At 50.2% G+C, this 16,879-nt stretch overlaps 1 protein-coding gene across 1 annotated transcript in view; it reads left to right on the top strand.

The window, feature by feature from the left end:
* Positions 1–16,879, top strand: part of CATSPERG (cation channel sperm associated auxiliary subunit gamma) — a 38,560-nt gene that overhangs the window by 4,467 nt on the left and 17,214 nt on the right. Inside the window, exons 3-15 of the mRNA XM_036346097.1 lie at positions 1,715–1,859; positions 2,157–2,283; positions 2,464–2,536; positions 3,940–4,095; positions 8,694–8,865; positions 11,967–12,104; positions 13,322–13,381; positions 13,604–13,723; positions 14,250–14,300; positions 14,396–14,525; positions 15,020–15,131; positions 16,146–16,304; positions 16,388–16,500. Of these exons, the coding sequence (XP_036201990.1) occupies positions 1,715–1,859; positions 2,157–2,283; positions 2,464–2,536; positions 3,940–4,095; positions 8,694–8,865; positions 11,967–12,104; positions 13,322–13,381; positions 13,604–13,723; positions 14,250–14,300; positions 14,396–14,525; positions 15,020–15,131; positions 16,146–16,304; positions 16,388–16,500 (1,556 nt within the window). The remainder of the gene's footprint in view (positions 1–1,714; positions 1,860–2,156; positions 2,284–2,463; positions 2,537–3,939; positions 4,096–8,693; positions 8,866–11,966; positions 12,105–13,321; positions 13,382–13,603; positions 13,724–14,249; positions 14,301–14,395; positions 14,526–15,019; positions 15,132–16,145; positions 16,305–16,387; positions 16,501–16,879) is intronic.

Genomic DNA, 16,879 nt, shown 5'->3' with positions numbered 1-16,879 from the left:
AAATTGGAAAGTTTGAGTCTTCAAACTTTGTTCTTACTTGTATAATTTCTTAATATATTCTGATACTAGTTCCTTATCAGATGTATGATTTGCAAATATTTTGTCACAGCCCATTGGTTGTTTTTTCACTTTCTTTTTTTATTAATTTAATTTATTGGGGTTGACATTGGTCAAGTAAGCTTTTTAAAAAATATATATTTTATTGATTTTTTACGGAGAGGAAGGGAGAGGGAGACGGAGAGGGAGAGAGAATTAGAAACATTGATGAGAGAGAAACATCGGTCAGCTGCCTCCTGCACACTCCCCACCAGGGTTGTGCCCGCAACCAAGGTACATGCCCTTGACCGGAATTGAACCTGGGACCCTTCAGTCCGCAGGCCGACGCTCTATCCACTGAGCCAAACCGGTTAGGGCTCAAGTAAGCTTTTTGAAGACAATGGAATGTTGTGGTCCAGAAGTGAAGTTCTGGAGGCTGCAGACTTGGGTTTGAATCTGCCACTGATTAACATTTACATGGAGGAAGAATAGCATGATTGTTAACAATTTGAGCCAGGCTGCCTGGGTTCAGATCCTATACCATAACAACTGTGATCTCAGGCAAGTTACTTAACTTCTCTGTATCAAAGTTTCCTCATCCTTAACAAGGGTAAGGTAATGATTGTGTCAACTTCATAAAATGATTAACTATGTGTGAAGCTCTCAGCACAGTGTCTGGTTCACAGAAGGGGTTCGGTGAATGCTAGCAATAAGTTTCTAGAGCATGACCCTGGGCATAGAGTTTTACTCCATGAACCATCTCTCCTTACCTGTAAAAGTATGGTAATAATACCGTGATTCGTTCATGCAATACTTACTATGGGTCAGATTCTCTTTTACAATGGAGTGGGGGTACAGTGATAAACAACACAGCCAGGTTTTTCTTATGGATTCAGCCCATCAGCAGAGCAATCGGTAAGTACATACATACAATAATTTATGAAGGGTAATCCATGCAGAGATGAAAGCTTGTGCAAAGGTGATTAGACCCGTTAAGTGTCTCACCTGGTCTCGAAGCCCACTCTGGCCCGAGTGCAGCCTTCTTGCATATGCTTGACCCATACACTTGGAGTACCCTTCTTCCCTCCTTCCATCTCCACCCTAAGCCCTGCCTGCCCTTCTCAGCCCAGCCAGGATTCTGGCATCTCTGGGAGGTTGTCTCTGGCTGCCCCCTGACCCTCTTCCCGAGTCTTTTCTGTCTACTGTCCCATCCCACCTTTACCCCAGGTCCCAGCCCCCAAACCTCGCTATCTTTTGACTATTGAGGGTGGCAGAGTGTCTCATTTCTGGAGGGAAAGTGGAAACCTCAAGAGTGGGCCTGGGATTAGTAGTTCTGGGTGCCAGGATCATTCCCGCCATCACGATTTTGCTTATCCCATGCTGCCCTTCTCTATGTATTCCCTACATTCAAATTCTATCTGAATACCGTGGCCCTGGACTCACCTCATCCAGGAAGACCTCCTGACTGCCTCCACAGTTTCTAGCCCCTCTACCCCTTTCCTAGCTTGGTCTGTCCTCCATCCCACCTCCAAACCTAGACCATGTTTTCTGACCTTCCCCTGGTGGAGATTCTGTTCTTCCTACCCAGCCCAGGAAAACAGGTTATCAAAGGTGGGGTCAAGGCAGGGGGCCCAGAGTTTATCTTAAAGACACACCTGTGGGGCCATCTCTCCCTCAGTCCTCCGAGGCTCTGGTCCGCAAGGGCCACCTGACGGGGCTGAAGCCTGTGGTGCTGGTCATCTTCCAGTCCCCAGTTAACTTCAATCGCTGGAAGTTAGAACAGCTGCAGATCCAGATGGAGGCAGCCCCTTTCCGCAGCAAAGGTGGGCCTGTGGGGTGCCTAGAGGGGTGGGGGATTTCTGGGGGCCTCAGAGGGTTCATGACTTGGAAGGGGAGGTTGGGGGCATCAGAGGAGTCCATGACCTGGTGGAAATGTGGGGTTTGTTGGGGGCCCTCAGTGACATCTGTGACCTGGAGGAGGGGGGTGAGGGGAGGCTTCAACAGGTTGCATGGCCTAGATGGGGCTACACAGAGGCCCCAGTGAGGTTCATGGTGTAGAGCAGGACATGGGAAGTTGCAGGGAGATCCCAGTTGCCTCAGTGCCCCCTGCTTACCAGCAGAGCAGTGCAGTGCAGAGGAGATGTGTAATTTGAGCTGGTACACACCCATGCCCGTCAAGAATGGCAGTGTGGTCATGCGTGTGGATGTCAGCAGCAATGGCCTCGGGCCCTTCATCCCCAATAAAAGGTGCCCTTCCCCACACCCAGGGTAGGGGGTGGATTCTGGGAGGGACTTCCTTATCTCCACATTCCCAAAGAAACCAGGAGGAAACCAATGGGAGGGAGTAGGCTGGGGAGGTGGCTGTGAGCTGTGGCAGGAGTCCCTGAACCCAAACCCTTGCCTGTGCCTGCTTCACACCGCTGCCAGGTTTCTGGTGAACATCAATGGCTTCTTGAAGAGACAGCAAGACAACAGACTCCAGTTCACTGTGGGAAATGAGGTAAGGGGGCCTGGACAGTGGGCACAGAAGATGTGGGTTACAGACAGTGGGCCGGGGCTCTGATTACTCCCCCCACAAGTGGCACGCTCCACTCAGAGCAGCGGTTGCCAACCTTTCGGACCACCAGTGGCCCACGGACCACCAGTTGGCGACTGCTGACTTAGAGCACTTACTTTGTGCCAGGCCCCAGGGGAAGTGTTCTACTAAAGCACAATCACATTACATCTTCAACACTGACCCTGTGAGGGAAGGTACTTTTACACACCCATTTTAGAGAGGGTAAAACTGAGGCTTGAAAGGGATGGGACCATTTGTGCAGTCTCTCAGCATGTACCTATGGAACAAGACCTGAAGCTGTGTCTGCCTGATTCCTGCACGCATATTCTTAATCAGAGTCCATTTATTCAGTCATTCAGCAGGCACTTACTGAGCACAAGGCATCCCCATTGCGAACAAAACAGTGGACACACAGACCCAAGTCCCTGACCTCTTAGAGCTGACATTCTAGTGGGAGAGACATATAGCAAACCAGTAAACATGAAATCAAGTAAATTCTATGGTAGGTGAAAAGATGGAAAGTGCTCTGGATAGAATTCAGACAGAGTGCAGTGGATAGGGTCTGTGCAGGAGGGGACTGCAGTGTTTGATGGAATGGTCAAGAAAGGTAGAATTGAGCCCTGACCAGTGTGGCTCAGTGGTAGAGTGTCAGCCTGTACACCAAAGGGTCTTGGGTTTGATTCCTGGTCGAGGGCATGTACCTGGGTTGCAGGTTCTATCCCTGCCCTGGTCAGGGCATGTGCAGGAGGCAACCAATTCCAATTGATGTCTCTCTTACACATTGATATTTCTCTCTCTCTCTCTCTCTCTCTCTCTCTCTCTCTCTCTCTCCCTCCTTCTCTCCCTCTCTCCCTTTCTCCCTCCCTCTTCCCTCCTTCCCTTCCACTCTCTCTAAAAATCAATGGAAAAATGTCCTCTGGTGAAGATTAATGAAAAAGAAAGAAAGAAAGAAAGAAAGAAAGAAAGAAAGAAAGAAAGAAAGAAAGAAAGAAAGAAAGGCAGAATTGAGAAGGATGACATTTGAATAAAGCCTTGAAGGAGAAGAGGAGGGAATCATGTGGACCCTAGGGGAAGAGCATTGTATACAGAGGGAACAGCCAGCACAGGCTCTGAAGTGGGAATGTGCTGGGCAGTCTGAGAAGCAGGAGGCCCATGTATCTGGGAAAGAGTGAGCTAGGGGGAGAGTAAGGGGGATGAGGTCAGTGAGGTGTGTGTTGGCAGGGGGGTGGGGGGAAATTGTGTGGGGCCTTTGGTTAGGGAGAAGACTTTGGCATTTATCCTAAGTGCGATGAAGCCATAGGAGGGTGGGGGATGTTGAACAGCCTTCCTGCCCCTTCCGCCCGCAGCTCTTCAATCTGATACCCCGGTACTTTGTGAATGCCCCATCGAGGCCCCTGTGGTATACTATGGGCCAGACACCTGTGCTCATCCTGGGTGGAATTCCTGAGGAGAAGTCAGTTCTGCTGACTGACACCAGCTTTACGGACTTTTTTCTTGTGGAGGTGAGAGGTGCAAGGGAGGCAGTGGGCTGGGGCCTCTGGAAGGGTACTGGCCCTCAGCCCCTCAAGTGGGTTGCAGCTTTGGGCTATGGAGGGGGTCCCCAAAGACATTACCATCCCCATTAGAGGCAGATAGCATGAAGGAAGGACATATGACTCTGCAGCCAGACAACCTAGGTTCAAATCCTGGTTCTGCTACCTCCTAGGCGTGTGACCTTGGGCAAGTCACCTCACCCACCCTGGCCTCAGATTTCCCTTCTGTAAAATGGGAATTATATTTACCTTATAGAATCAGTCTGAGGATGATTTCAGTTAATATTAGCTGGACACCAATGAGCTATTATTATTTGTAGGTCCACCATTTGTAATTCTGAAAACCTAAAAGCTTTGAAAATGGTATTTTCACAAATTTAGGGCTCTAAATTCAATTGTCAAGAAACTCTGACCTGAGCTAACAAAGGCTACTTAGTCTTTTTGCATCCCATGTAGTCTTAATATTCAGATTATGCCCTGCAGAAATTTTAAGATGTTTGCTTATGGAGTGCTACCCCAGGCCCCAGTGGTTTACATATGAATGCTATATATGTGCCATACTATCTTCTAAACACTGAAAATTCTGAACCACAATATACATCTGGCCCCAAGGGTTTTTGATTCAGCTTTGGGTGCCTATATTATTCCCAGAATGGGGAAAGAGTGTCTGAAGCAAGGTTCTTTTGGTGTGAATGAGAAACACATTTGAGCTGGTACTGCTGTAGGCAGAGTTCCAACCCAGTTTGGTTTAAGCAGAGGAATGGATTTAGTAGGTGCACCTAACTGCAAAGCCAGCACAGAGGAGGCTTCAGGCCTGGCTTGACACAGGACTTCAAATGAGGACTTCTGCTCCATTTCTTCTGGATTAGCTCTGTCCTCAACGTGGCTCAAAATCCAACTCCCAGGGTGGGGAACAGGAGCATCACTTTCCTAAATAGCCTTTCAAAAATCCTGAAATGTATCTCCTTGATCCTGATTGGTCCAGTTTGAGTCATGTGTCCCAAAATGATGGAATATGCCAGCTGGCTTAGCACAGGTCATGATATCCATCTTTATGAGGAAAGCAGCTGAGACAAGAGGCAGAGAAAGAATGGTTCCCCAGAGTGAAATCAGGGTAGCTTTACCACAAGTTGAGGGGAGAAGATGCTGGTTGTTAATAGTGGCCAAGATACCAACTGTGCTCCATAGCAACCCCAAAAGGTTGTCTCAACCTCTTTCCATCAAGCTGAAAGCCCCACCCTTGATGTCTGAGAAGCCCATGTAGATTTACATTCTGGCTCTAAATTCCTGCTTTACTGAATTTGTTCAATTTATAGACCACCTCCCTGTCCTGTGTCAGCTTTCTCCCATCTGGGCCAAGTCTTTCCAGACATTGCTGTTTTCTCACTCCTGCTCCAAAGACACGCACAGGGGATATGTAGTTGATAGGGATTCTGCTGAAGAGATTTGGAGGGCAAAGAAGGAGGTTTACCTCACAGGAATGAAGAGTTCAATTTTAACTTCAGACACCCTTATAATTGTACTAGGGCCCCAGTGCATGAGGGGGTGTCTCCCATGTCCAACTCCAACTGCTGGCTTAGGCCCGCTCCCCAGGATCCTTACTCCTTACCACCTGCCTGCTCTCTGCTCCTTAGCGCTACTGCCACCACTGCTGCACTCGCCAGCCATGAGCGCAGCTTCTGACTGAGCAGTGCTTCCCCTGTGGGAGTACACTGACCACCAGGGGGCAGCTCCTGCATTGAGCATCTGCCCTATGGTGGTCAGTGCATGTCATAGCCACCAGTCGTTTCGCCATTTGGTCGATTTGCATATTAGGCTTTTATTATATACTAGAGGCCTGGTGCACGAAATTCATGCATGGAGTGAGGGGTTGTGTCCCTCAGCCCAGCCTGAACCCTCTCCAATCTGGGACCCCTCTCACAATCCAGGACTGCTGGCTCCCAACTGCTCGCCTGCCTGCCAGCCTGATAACCCCCTAACCACTCCCCTGCCAGCCTGATTGATGCCTAACTGCTCCCCTGTTGGCCTGATTGCCCCTAACTTACCTCCCCTGCTGGCCTGGTCACCCCTAACTGTTCTCCTCTGCAGGTCTTGTCACCCCTAACTGCCCTCCCTTGCCAGCCTGGTCACCCCTAACTGCCCTCCCACTGCAAGCCCAGTCACCCCCAACTTCCCTCCCCTGCCAGCCCTGTCACACCTAACTGCCCTCCTCTGCAGACCTGGTCCCCTCTAACTGCCCTTCCCTGTAGGGCTTGGTCCTCCCTAACTGCCCTCCCCTGCAGGCCTGGGTACCCCCTAACTGCCCTCCCCTGCTGGCCATCTTGTGTCCACATGGGGTGGCTATCTTGTGTGTTGGAGTGATGGTCAATTTGCATATTACCCCTTTATTATATAGGAGGATTTTAAAATTTTTATCATGGTGAAATCATAAAATTAACCACTTCAAAGTGAACAATTTAATGGCATTTAGTACATTCATATTGTGCAACCACCATCTCTATCCAGTTCTAAAAAATTTCTGTCACTCCAAAATAAATGCCCATTTATTCTCATTCTCTAATCATGGGGATTTCTCCCATGTTGCTGTCTCCTCTTCTTTCCTTCTTCCTCACTATTCCCAGACTGCCCCTGGGATTCATCAATGTGTTGGTCAGGTTTAGATGCTGTTACAAAGAGACCCTGACAGAAAGGGAATAGCTTAAATCTGGGGTCCTCAAACTTTTTAAACGGGGCCAGTTCACTGTCCCTCAGACCGTTGGAGGGCCAGACTATAGTTTTAAAAAAAACTATGAACAAATTCCTATGCACACTGCACATATCTTATTTTGAAGTAAAAAAACAAAATGGGAACAAATACAATATTTGTATTTGCATGTGGCCTGCGGGCCGTAGTTTGAGGACCCCTGACTTAAATAGTTCCTTTTCACCATCCCCTAGGCCCCAGGTGCTGATCTCATTTGTATGATGAAAAATGGGTCCTGCTCGTGTCCATATTCCAGCCAATGGGAAAGGGAAAGAGCAGAAGCCGAGAGCAAGCATTTTTCTTTTAAGCAAATTTCACTTCCACTTACATTACTTTAGTGAGGAATTAGTCAGTTGGCTGTGCCTAACTGTTAACTAACTCAAGGGGTTTTCTGCTTGACATGTTCTATTGAAGAACAAGACGTGGTTGTAGCAAGGTAGTTTTATTTACTTGCATCACGTAAAGGATACGAATCCAAAGCTCTGTCTCCCTGAAGGGAGGCTTTAGCCATTGCTTATATACATGATTTGGTCAATTATATGTCGATTTCTTCTTAGCAGTTGGCTACACTTATCTGGTTAGGTTCTTGTCAAGCTCATCCTGTATACAGCTAGTCTGCAAAATACTGTGCTACATTTTAACATTTAGCAAGAATAGCAAGAACCAGATCTTGAGACCCTTTCCTATCTAACACAACTGCAAGGGAGGCTGGGAAATATAGTCAATTTTCCCCAATTATCTAAAAATGTCTTTTAAAGTTTCTTTGTTTGAATCAGGACCAATACACTGCTTGGTTGTTAAGTCTCTTAAAGCCCTTCTCACCTATAAGTCTGCTCCCCAACCCTGTCTGCTACCAGCCCCCTTTTTTCAGGCAATTTAATAAACCAGGCCTTTTTATCCTATAGAATTTGGCTGCTTGCTTCTTCATAGAATCAATTCACTTGTTCCTCTGACCCTGTGTATTTATTGGCTCAGGCTGCCATAATAAGGTCTCACAGACTAGGTGGCTTAAACAACAGAAGTTATGTTCTCACAGTTCTGGAGGCTAGAAGTCCAAGATCAAGGTGCCAGCAGATTTAGTTTCTGGTGAGACCTCTCACCATGGTTTGCAGAAAGGGTCCTCACCTGGTCTTTTCTCTGTGTGCATGAGTGGAGAGAGTTCCCTGGTGTGCCTTCCTCTTCTTATAAGAACACCAGTCTAATAGGATTAGGGCCCCACCTTATGACCTCATTGTACCTTAATTATCTCCTTAAAGGTCCTATTTCCAAAAACAGTACAGTCACATGAGAGGTTAAGGATTGAACATATAAATTAGGGGTGGGAACACAATTAGTCTATAACACAACATATTGCCAGTCTAAAAGCTTGATTAAATTTAGATTCAATCTTATATGCAAGAACCCTGCATTGCTGGCGCTTTCCCACTGTTGGGGATATTGCCGGGGTTAGTGATCAGTCAGTAAGTTCGGATAGTGTCAGCCTGACAGTCAATTGTGTTCCAAGTTAGAATAGGATTATTAAGTATGTGCCTTGGGCCAAGCATTGGATCTTTTGGGTCTGCGTGGGTACAACACTCAGGGGCCATTGAATATTCTGTGTGCTGTTCAAATTTAGGGAACACACAAAGCTCCAGGCTCCTGCCTGGTCACCTCCTTCCCTTGTTCATGTTGAAGAAGTTTGGCCACTAAGGTTCTGCTGCAGAATGAGCAGGCAGCTGCATGTGTTCATCTGGAACAGTTGTCAGAGCAGGACCCTCCCCTCAAGGCAGGATGTGGGGGCCGAGGCAAAGGCCCCCTGCTCACCACTGGCTGTACTCCTCTGCAGTTGAGCATTGACAGTTGCTGGGTAGGCTCCTTCTACTGCCCCCAGGGTAACTTCACCGCCACCATCTACGATGCCATCGCCACAGAGAGCACCCTTTTTATTCGGCAGAACCAGCTCGTCTACTATTTTACAGGCAACTATACCATACTCCACGAGAGCAACCATGGCAGCGGTGAGGAGGTTGTGGCTGGGCCATGTGCCTAGGGGTCTGGACAAGGGAACTGCCTGTTGGAGCCCCAGGGGCTGCCTTAATGAACCCATCCACTGTGGCACCTGGGGCTGGGATTGCCAGTGGGGGAGGAGGGAGTGTTGGAGGACTCTCCAAGGTCCTGAATCACCCTGCCCATCCGGGAGGGCATTTTCCCACTGTATCTATGCTGGGGTGGGGCCTTCATCCAGACCTTCCCAGAAAGTGAGAGTCAGCTGGGGGAGGTTGAGAGTGAGGGAAGGGAGGGGAGAGAAAGAGAGAGAGAGAGAGAGAGAAACAGAGATGGGCAAAGTCATGAAGAGAGAAAAAGGAAAGACTTGATTCAGCCTCATCCTTTAAATCGGGGGGGGGGGGGGGGGACTTTTTCTGCCAAGGGCCATTTGGATATTTATAACATCACTAGAGGCCTGGTGCACAAAAATTTGTGCACTCGGAGAGGGGGGGACAGAGGGGTCCCTCAGCCCGGCCTGTGCCCTCTCGCAGTCTGGGACCCCTCGGGAGATAACGACCTGCTGGCTTAGGCCTGCTCCCGGGTGGCAGAGGGCAGGCCCAATCCCTAGGTGCAGCCCCTGGTTGGGCTCAGAGCAGGGCTGATTGGGGAGTTGGGGCGCCACCCCCTGTCATGCACAGAGCAGGGCGGATCAGGAGGTTGCGATGCCACCTTCAGTCACGCTCAGGGTAGGGCCGATTGGGGGATTGGGGCACCGCCCCCTGTCACACTCAAGGCAGGGTCGATGGGGATGTTGCGGCGCCACCCCCTGTCATGCACAGAGCAGGGCCAATCAGGGGGTTGGGGTGCTGCCCCCTGTCACTCACAGTGCAGGGCCCTTCGGGGGGTTGGGGCTCTGTACCCTGTCACGCACAGAGCAGGGCCCATCAGGGGGGTTGGGGAGCTCCCCCCTGACACGCACAGAGCAGGGCCAATCAGAGGGTTGAGGAGCTCCCCCATGTCACTCACAGAGTAGGGCCGATTGGGGAGTTGGGGCACCACCCCCGGCACACACACAGCAGGGCGGATCAGGGGGTTGGGGCGCTGCCACTCTAACACTCAGGGCAGGGCCGATGGGGAGGTTATGGCTCTACCCCATCACACACAGAGCAGGGCCTGTGTGTGTGTGTGTGTGGGGGGGGGTTGGGGCGCCGCACCCTGTCACACACAGAGCAGGGCCGATCAGGGGGTTGGGGCGCCGCAGCCTGTCACACACAGAGCCGCAGGGTGATCAGGGAGTTTGGGCGCTGCCCCCTGTCATGCTGATCCCAGTGCCGTGAGGCCTCTCAGCTCTGCTGATCCCGGTGCTGGGAGGCATATTACCCTTTTACTATATAGGATAGAGGCCTGGTGCATGGGTGGGGGCCTTGAAGGGTGTCCTGGATCAGGGTGGGGGTCCCGCTTGGGTGCCTGGCCAGCCTGGGTGAGGGGATGATGGCTGTTTGCAGCTGGGCACACCCCCTTCAGGGTGGGGGTTCCCACTGGGGTGCCTGGCCAGTCTGGATGAGGGGCTGAGGGCTGTTTTCAGGCTGGCAGGTGACTGAAGCTCACAACCACTCCTTTTTTTCTTTTTTTTTTTTTTAATTCTGGGCCAGCTTTAGCTCTGAGGCTTGGCTCCAGCTCTGAGGCCTCGGCTGCTGAAAGCAGGTATCTGGTTTGTTTGGGTTCTATAATCGAAACACTGTTTCAACTCCAGCTCTGAGATCCCGGCTGGCTGAAAGCAGGTTTCTGGGGTTTTGTTTAGCTTCTATATTTGTAACAATGTTTCAAACTGCAAGCTCCGAGGCCAGCAGCGGCAGGCGGGGAACATTGGCTTCCTCTATCACTGGAGCAAGCAAGCCTCATGTTCACTTCAAGCTGCCTGGCTGCCGGCCGCCATCTTGGCTGGCAGTTAATTTGCATATCACCCTGATTAGCCAGTGGGAAGGGTAGTGGAGGTATGGCTAATTACCATGTTTCCCTTTTATTAGATAGGATTTTCATGCCATACTAAATTATCAACTTCAAAATTAGCTTGCTGCTCTAGCTAGTTTGGCTCAGTGGATAGAGCGTCAGCCTGCGGACTGAAGGGTCTCGGGTTCAATTCCAGTCAAGGGCACATGCCTGGGTTGCAGGCTTGATCCCCAGTAGGGGGTGTGCAGGAGGCAGCTAATCAATGATCCTCTCTCATCATTGATGTCTCTCTTTCTCCCTCTCCCTTCCTCTCTGAAATCAATAAAAATATATTTTAAAATATATGCCAGTATTTAAAAAATTAGCCTGCTATATTTGGTCAAACATTCAATTAACTCACCCCTAATGCTGTTGCAGGGCCAGATCAAATGATTTCAGAGGCCCAAGGGCTGGACACCCTCTACCCCTGTTTTAAATGGGAACACTCTTAGTTCTTCTAGGTTTACCCCCCAATTCAAATGAGAGATGTCATTTGGACTTAGGGTCACTTGGACTTACAGGGTCACAGGAACTTGGCGTCACCTATATTTCATTAGTTAATGCGTGTTCTTAACAGCTCATTTTTCTTCCTTTCTTACTTGGGACACTTGGCCAGTGGGAGGAACCAAATTAAAATGGGCTCAAGCCAAAAAAAGGGGGTGTTTTCTCAGCTTAGATAGCTAAAATACAAAACAAACCAGGAACATGTTGGTTTCAGGCATAGTTGGGACTCACTGTAGCTGTTAAACAGGCTCTTCTTGTGATGGCCATGGTGATTCCCAGCAACTGCAGACTTTTATACCCTCAGGGGCCCCAGGAAAGAGCATCTCTTTGTTAGTGGTTGCAGGTTCAGACTGTCTCTGATTTGTCCCGCTTGGTCATAAGCCCAGCTTAGAACCAATGGCTCTGGCCAGGGGAATGGAAGGGTGGGGTCAAGCCAAATCGGAACCTCAGGGACAGAATGTGAGTCAGGAGGATTTTCTCAAAGGCAGCTGGAACTCTATGCTAAAGGTCCCTCAGTCAACACACTGAGCAGCTGCTCCAGGGAGAGAGGATGATAACAGGTTCATTAAGGCCAGGGAAATGTGGATGTAGGGCCCAAGTCCAAATACCTGGGCCTGAGGTCCCATGCTGGCCACTGCAGAGAGCTGGGTTCGTGTACTGCCCAACGAGTGCATCAAGAAGCTGTGCCCTGTGCATTTTCATGGAAATGGCTCCGAGTACATCATGGCCCTCACCACTGGGAAGCATGAAGGTTATGTCCACTTTGGGACTATTACAGGTAAGGGTGGGGGCCTCTGGCAGCCCAAGAAACTCCTCCATTCCCTCTCACCTCTAAGAATTCTGATCTTGGGCTCTAACCCTTCACTACGTGCCTTCAGAAGGAGTCCCATGGCCTAGCCAGTTTGGCTCAGTGGATAGAGTGTGAGCCCGAGGACTGAGGGGTCTCCAGTTAGATTCCCAGTCAAGGGCATACACCTCGGTCCCCAGTATGGGCGTGTGTGGGAGCCAACCAATTGATGTGTATCTCTTACAGCGATGTTTCTTTGTCTCTCTTTCCCTCGCTTCCACTCTCTAAAAATCAATGAAAAAATATCCTCTGGTGAGAATAAACAAAAATAAACAAACAAAGTCCCAGGCTGGAGGTTGGTCCTAGGACTTAGACATTTGTAGGGATAGTGCCTGGGGTGTATTATGTATCTTATATTATTTGTTTGGTTTCAATAGGCATAAGTTCAATTCAAAAATTATTTAGGCATAAAGAATTTGTGGACTTATAAGTGAAAAGACAAAGTGCCAACTTCAGGCATGGCTGGATCCAGGGGCTCTTAGGGTATATTGTCAAGACTCTGTCTCTTGGCAAGATAGTATAGCATAGTAATTATGGCACAGGTCTAGAGAGAAACTGCTTCAACACTCCCAACCCAAGTCACCTGTGGTATGGACAGGTGACTTATCCTCTCTTTTTGGCCTCATTTAATCAGAAAAATTGGACCAATAATACTACTAGTACTTGCTTCACTGTGTTGATATAAAGATTAAATATGTTGGCATCCGTAAAAGTCTTAAAATAGTGCTAGGGACATGGTGAGTGCTAGGAAAGGGATTACTATTATGAGCCCTGTGATTTAGCTTCATCTTCAGGTAGATGCTCCTCTTTGGGGGTTAAGGAGGGCTCCCAGGAACTCAGGATCTTCTCCCACCCAGCGTGAGTCACCCAGGAGAATGAGAGCAGCCTCTTCCTCATTAGCCCTAAGGGTGCACTCTGATTGGCCGATTCTTAGTCACGTGCCTGGACCTAAACCAATTACTGTGACCAGAGACAGACATACTCTGATAGGCCAGGTGTGAGTGACTGAAAGGTCAGGGGGTAAGACCTGTCCCCTGAAATCCATAGGCCTGAGGAAGTGGGTGGGGGCACCGGCATTCTACTGTGGTGGGATGCCTGTTGGGCTGAGAATGGGAAAGGCCTGAACATGGAACTGTCCTGCTCCGCAGATGGCCTTGTTTCCTTCCAGATGCTGCCCAGGCAGCAGTCCGTGTGCGAAAGGATACAAGGTACCCATGTCCCAAATGGGTCTACCGTGGGTGGGTGTGGGGATCTAGGGCATGGGAGAGCAGGAAAGGGTGGGAGAGGTCACAAGGAAGGAAAAGGACGGGCAGTGTCATGGGGAGAGGTGAAGAGTTACAGGGATGAGATGGGGTGGCAATCTCAGAGAGGGAGGAGGTGATGGAGAGGGCTGGGCTCGGGGCTGCTCTGGACCTCCCCTTCCCTCCCAGTTGTCATCTGCTCCATAACCTGGGCTGTATACACTGAGCTTAACTACAACCTACTGCTGCTGGTGGAGATTGAAGACACTGCTGCCAGGAAGTATTTCCAGATGGTCGGCTACAACCTGGGTAATTGGGGTACTATGGGTGGGGGGCTTGAGCGCACAGCCGACAATGGGAGGGAAATGTTGCTCGTGTCACTCCTAGGTAAGGGGGGGTGGTGGCGAACAGGCTTGGTGGGTTGGAGGAACTGAGAGGAAGTCAGTGTGACTAGAACGGAGCAGGAAAGAGAAAGGAGGACCATGAACACTGGAGCAGAAGCCAGATAAGGAAGGGCCTGTGGCTCACAGTAAGGAGATTTGGTTTTATTTTACCTGAACTGAGAATAGGGTGCCATGTGCAGTTGAATAGGCTGTGCCCTGCACTCCCCAGTCAAGGAGCTACAGGAGGCAAGTCCTGTGCCCTAACTGGATGTATCTTCTCAGAGGTGGTGCCTTTTTAGAATTCATGTAAAGAAACAGTAAGGGCAAGAGGCCCGAAGGGGAACCTATTGCAGGATTTTTGGGAGGAATTGGGAAGCTGGTGACTTGCCTAGTTTCAGGTTTTTGAAAGCTCAAAGCCTCAGGAGATTTTGCTGTGTTCTCTTCACCTGCAGTCAATGATTACCTGTCCATTCTCTACACCATCCCGGAATTCATTCCTGATGGTAGGAGGGGAAGGTAGAGGGGGCCTCAAAGGTGAGTGGGAGCCAGGAGGGATCCTGCCTCACTACTGTGTCTACTCTGCCTCTGCCCCCGCCAGCTCGAGGCCTGAAGTTCCTGATGATCCTAGGGACAGAGTCTTACACCAGCTTCCCGATGGTGCCCAAGGGCATGTCCTACAACTCATTTAATAATCTGCTGTTCATCTGGGGTAACTTCCTCCTGCAGAGGTAGGGGGCTGGCATATTCTGTTTCCCCTGCCCCATGAGGGGTGGGGTCCTTTCTAAAGTCACCAACTTTTCAATTTGCCCAAGTCCCAAACTTATGAGGACTGTAATGGGGAAAACATAGGCGGGGGTGGCGAGGGCTAGAATGGAGGGAACTAGGGGAGCCCTCATGTGAGGTCCCAACCTATGTGAGCAATAGAATTGTCTGGGGAAGGTTAGGGCACTTTTCACCCCTCAGGAACCTAGGAGCCCCTGAGCCAACTCCATGGGCGGTTGACAACATGCCAAGTCGACCAAATCCTCCTGTTTACAGATGGAAAGTTCCCCCGGAGGGTTTGGAATCAGGGGCAGAAACTAGAATCACAGGTTTCCTTTTCATGTTCTCACAAAGCTAATGGAGAAGTGAGAAAACAACTCTTGTTCAGCTTGGTCTGGGGGAAACATATCTTCCAGGGGCCTTGCCTGAGTGCTCCTAGCTTCCATCTCTACCCCTGCAGTTATGACAGTGAAAACTTCATCTTCCTGGCGGACTTCCCCAAGGAGCTATCCATCAAGTACATGGTCAACTCATTCCATGGAGACATAGCTATTGTCACTGAGACTGAGGAGGTGGGCTGCCCTGCTCCTCTCCCCACTTCCTCTCTGACCATCCCAAAGCCCAGAAGTCTCCCTTCTCCCCCTGCCAGGGTAAAGGGGCCAAGGGGAAGGAACACCCTCAGGGACTGTGGGGAAGGGCAGCAGAAACTCTTTACAGCTGAGAACGCTGGAGCTCAAAGAGGCTAAGTGTCTTCCAAAGTTCCTCAGCAGAGTGAGGGACCTGTGCTCAGAGTTATACGATCTGATTTCCTGAGGGTGCCCTCTTTTATTTCATCAAGCAGGTGTTCCTTTCATAAACATGCAGCACTTACTGGAGGCCTGGCCCAGTGCTGGGGCACAGTGGCAACTGAGTCAGCCCTGGGCCCTGCCCTCACAGGGTGTCAGGCCAGTTGGGGAAGACAGAGTCATTCCCAGACAGTGACAGTTGAGAGTGGTCAGGCTGCAGCAGGGGAAATCACCTAGGGATGTTCAGAGAAGGGGCCCGACCTGGTCAGGGTGTGTGTGTGTGTGTCAAGAATGGCCTCACAGTGGAGGCCACATAGATGGTGGACATCCTGGAAGCTGAGGTTCAGGAGGAGGTGAGATCCAGAGTCAAATGTACTGGGGACATGGGGCCTGGGCATCAGTGCAGAGATGGGAAATTAAGGCTGATGATCCTAGGGACAGTCTTACACCAACTTCCTGATGGTGCCCAAGGGCGAAATTGAAACCCTGGAGAGTGAGAAGAAAAAAGGAAAGCTCAGCCCCAGGAACCCCATCCATTAGAGAGTATATGTATCAGGAATGCTTACATTAGCAGACAGAAACACTGAACAAATCATGGTGAGTGGGAGCTGGAAGCAGAAATGGTGGGTTCTGGGAGGTAGAGAGGCGGCACTACAGAAAGAAGGGGTGTGAGCTCACCTGATTCCAGCTGGAGGTGAGCTCCCAAGCCTCACCCCTCAAGGAATGGGGCCATCACACTTGGCAGAGGAAGAGGGGGGTCAGAGGTCCCATGGCCCTCACACACAGCTGTTGCACCTCCAGATCTGGTACCTCGTGGAGGGCAGCTATCACGTGTACAAGTTGTTCCCATCCAAGGGCTGGAATGTGTACATCAGCCTCCAGGTGATGCAGCAGTCCTCTCTCTATGCTTCCCGTGAGACCATGGTCACCCTCTTCTATGAAGACAGCAATCTGTACCAGGTGCCAGTCAGGGGCTATGCGAGACTTGGGGGGGACAGAGGGGGGCTGACACCAGCTTATCTGGCCCCGCCTTCCCACTGCAGCTGGTGTACCTTGTAAACAACCAGCAGGGCCAGCTCATCAAGAGGCTTGTGCCTGTGGAGCAACTTCTGATGTACGAGCAGCTCAGTGACCCCCACTCCCTGGAGAAGCAAAAGTGAGAAGACACTGGATGGACCAGCGGTAGTCAGAGAGCCCCAAACACTCCCCCACACAAAGCTCCCATTCCATGGGGGGGTGGAGAGAGACCAGACCATCCCCAACTAACAACCTTAGGGCTATGATGTGGGAGGTCGGGGTGAATGGAAGTTCGAAGAAGGCATTTAACCCAGTCAGGGAGGGAGCACCAGGGAGAGCTTCAAAGAGAAAGATGTACGTGAGCTGTGAGCTGTGAGGAAGGATTGGCCAGATAATAAGATGGAGGACGTTGTTTCAAACAGGGGGAATCATGTTCAAAGACCCTGAGAAGGAAAGGAGACTGGGTTTTGAGAACAAAGTGTAGTGCAGATAGAGTGCAGTGGTGGTGGCAGGGCAGA

The sequence above is a fragment of the Myotis myotis genome, unplaced genomic scaffold, assembly GCF_014108235.1.
Source record: "Myotis myotis isolate mMyoMyo1 unplaced genomic scaffold, mMyoMyo1.p scaffold_m19_p_19, whole genome shotgun sequence".
Lineage (NCBI taxonomy): Eukaryota > Metazoa > Chordata > Mammalia > Chiroptera > Vespertilionidae > Myotis > Myotis myotis.
This window is presented reverse-complemented; position numbering and strand designations above follow the sequence as displayed.